Genomic DNA, 3,437 nt, shown 5'->3' with positions numbered 1-3,437 from the left:
TGAAGGTTCTCCCATCTCACAGAGGAACTCGGGAGCTCTTGTCAGTAGGGACCATCGCGTTCTTGTCACCTTCCCTGCACCAAGCACATCTTTCCCCCAATGCTCAGTGGTGGACCGGCGGACCAGCTCTAGGAGTTTGGTGGTCCAAACGTCTTCCGTTTAGAATGATGGAGGCCACTGTGTTCTTGTGGATCTTCAATGGTGAGACATTTTTGGTACCCTTCCAGATCTGTGGCTCGACACAATCTGTCTCGGAGATCTACGGACAACCTGACCTCATGGCTGTTTTTGCTCTGACATGCACTGTCCAACTTTGGGACCGTTAATAACAGGTGTGTGCCTTTCAAAATCATGTCCATCAATGAATGTACCACAGGTGGACTCCAATCAGTTGTAGAAACATCTCAAGGATGATCAATGAAACAGGATGCACCTGAGCTAATTTGAGTCTCAATAGCAAAAATTATTCTTGTTGTATGGTCATGGGGTATTGTGATGTCATTATGGGGTATTGTGATGTCATTATGGGGTATTGTGATGTCATTATGGGGTATTGTGATGTCATTATGGGGTATTGCGATGTCATTATGGGGTATTGTGACGTCATTATGGGGTATTGTGATGTCATGATGGGGTATTGCGATGTCATTATGGGACTGTAATGTAACAAAATGTTAGTCAAGGGGTCTGAATACTTTCAGAAGGCAGTGTAAAAAAAGTGTGTGGACACCCATTCAAATGAGGGGATTTGGCTATTTCAGCCACCCCTGCTGCTGACAGGTGTATAAAATCGAGCACACAGCCATGCAATCTCCACAGACAAACATTGGCAGTAGAATGGCCGTACTGAGGAGCTCAGTGACTTTCAACGTGGCACCGTCATAGGATGCCACCTTTCCAACAAGTCAGTTCATCAAATTTCTGCCCAGACAGAGCTGCCCCGGTCAACTGTAAGTTCTGTTATTGTGAAGTAGAAACATCTAGGAGCAACAACGGCTCAACTGGGAAGTGGTAGGCCACACAAGCTCACAGAACGGGACCACCAAATACTGAAGTGCGTAGCGTGTAGAATTTGTCTGTCCTCGGTTGCAACACTCACTACCGAGTTCCAAACTGTCTCTAGAAGTAACGTCAGCACAAGAACTGTTCATCGGGAGCTTCATGAAATGGGTTTCCACGGTCGAGCAGCCGCACACAAGCCTAAGATCACCATGCGCAATGTCAAGCGTTGGCTGGAGTGGCGTAAAGTTCACCGCCATTGGACTCTGGAGCAGTGGAAACGCGTTCTCTGGAGTGAGGAATCACGCTTCACCATCTGGCAGTCTGACGGACAAATCTGGGTTTGGCGGATGCCAGGAGAACGCTATCTGCCCCAATGCATAGTGCCAACTGTAAAGTTTGGTGGAGGAGGAATAATGGTTCAGGCCCCTTAGTTCCAGTGAAGGGACATCTTAAATGCTACAGCATACAATGACATTCTAGAGAATTCTGTGCTTCCAACTTTGTGGCAACAGTTTGGGGAAGGCCATTTCCTGTTTCAGCATGACAATGTCCCCGTGCACAAAACTAGGTCCATACAGATATGGTTTGTCCAGGTGGGTGTGGAAGAACTTGAGTGGCCTGCACAGAGCCCTGAACTCAACCCCATCGAACACCTTTAGGGTGAATTGAAACGCCGACTGTGAGCCAGGCCTAATCACCCAACATCAGTGTCCGACCTCACTAATGCTCTTGTGGCTGAATGGAAGCAAGTTTCTGCAGCAATGTTCCACAATCTAGTGGAAAGCCTTCCCAGAAGAGTGGAGGCTGTTATAGCAGCAAAGGGGGGAAACCAACTCCATAATAATGCCCATGATTTTGGAATGAGATGTTGGACGAGCAGGTGTCCACATACTTTAAAATCAGAGTTTTATATTTTGATGGATATATTTTAATCCAACAAAATGAGGGATGAACTCTTAACGAATAATCTTCACTGACAACATCAACTCAGATTGAAAGTTTCCCCCCATAAAGATTTCTCAGCTTACCTTCCACCTCTCCTACTATGTTCTCCATGTGTGAGAGCAGGTCCTGGGCTCTCTGATAGGTGTTGCTGCTGCTATTCTCCAGACTGTCTGCTTGTTCTGCTACCGCCACCACCTGGTGGGAGGACAACATTACATCAGTACACCTATCATTCATTTTTACCATCGATTCTTGTTGGGATACGCAACTGCATAAAGTACAATAAACTGATGTTAGAGTAATGGCAAGTAGATACACATATGTATGTATTTGAACATTTGAAACGGTTATGAATTGAAATAATAAATATTTTTGTGAATAAAGGAAAGGATAATGGACGTTTTTTTAAAAAGGCAAATGAGAAGAATAAAAAGTAGATCGAGAGAGAAGGGTGGACCGAGACGGTCATGGTCTCTGAGTAACTGATTAAATAATAACAGAGAAGGGAGAACAGAGAGATGCTCGTCACAGATCTTCATCACCTTATCTTCCAGGCCGCGGATGTCTGAGTCGATGGTCATGATCTCCTCCTCCAACATGTCCGCTCTGTTCCTGCTCTCATCCAGAGTACTGTTGTAGTTCTCTATGGCATTCTGGGAAACAGAGTCAATCTCAGTCAACAGATATTGAACGAATGTTTTTCAAATCAAATCAATTTTATTTGTCACATGCGCTCCGAAATACAACAAGTGTAGACCTTACCGTGAAATGCTTCCTTACGAGTCCTTAACCCACAATGCAGTTCAAGAAAGACAACATATTGTGTATGTGCATTTACTGTGTATTGTGTTGTGTGTGTGTTGTGTGTGTGTGTGTGTGTGTGTGTGTGTGTTGTGTGTGTGTGTGTGTGTGTGTGTGTGTGTGTTGTGTGTATGTGTGTGTGTCCTGCGCGTCGTGCGGTAGGCAAATAATACTGCGGTGGTGTGGGTGTGTGTTGTGTGTGTGTGTACTCACAGAGATATTGTCCATGGATCTGCTGAGGTTGTTTAGCTGAGCCCAGGTCATAGAGGAGGCGTTCAGGGTGGATCAGCTGATGAGCCACGGAGCCAAAGTTTCGTTAATTTTGTCCAGATCCTCCAACAGGGACAACACACAGCTTGTCACAACTGAAAGGACACACATTTAGTCCCTTCATCATAATATATGGAACAGAACCAAGCTACGGTTTGACTTTCTCCTCTCTTTCTCCTCCTCCTCTTTTCTCATCTCTCACCTTGACTCTCTCCTTCTCTTCTCCTCTCTCCTTCACTCTCTCCTTCTCTTTCCTCTCTCCTTCTCTTTCTCCTCTCTCCTGACTCTCTCGCTTCCTTTCTCTCCTTCTCTTTCTCCTCTCTCCTTTGACTCTCTCCTTCTCTTCTCCTCTCTCTTCACTCTTCTCCTTCTCTTTCTCCTCTCTCCTTCACTCTCTCCTCTCTTTCTCCTTCTCTCCT

At 45.5% G+C, this 3,437-nt stretch overlaps 1 protein-coding gene across 1 annotated transcript in view; it reads right to left on the bottom strand.

Moving 5' to 3' along the window:
- LOC112078015 (uncharacterized) overlaps positions 1-3,099 on the bottom strand; it is a 9,718-nt gene extending 6,619 nt beyond the window's left edge. Inside the window, exons 1-3 of the mRNA XM_024144383.1 lie at positions 2,962-3,099; positions 2,490-2,600; positions 2,031-2,142 (exon numbers count right to left, since the gene is read on the bottom strand). Coding sequence (XP_024000151.1) covers positions 2,031-2,142; positions 2,490-2,600; positions 2,962-3,012 — 274 coding nt within the window. The 5' untranslated portion in view covers positions 3,013-3,099. The remainder of the gene's footprint in view (positions 1-2,030; positions 2,143-2,489; positions 2,601-2,961) is intronic.
- Positions 3,100-3,437: the final 338 nt, after the last annotated feature.

The sequence above is a fragment of the Salvelinus sp. IW2-2015 genome, unplaced genomic scaffold, assembly GCF_002910315.2.
Source record: "Salvelinus sp. IW2-2015 unplaced genomic scaffold, ASM291031v2 Un_scaffold5156, whole genome shotgun sequence".
Taxonomy (NCBI): domain Eukaryota; kingdom Metazoa; phylum Chordata; class Actinopteri; order Salmoniformes; family Salmonidae; genus Salvelinus; species Salvelinus sp. IW2-2015.
This window is presented reverse-complemented; position numbering and strand designations above follow the sequence as displayed.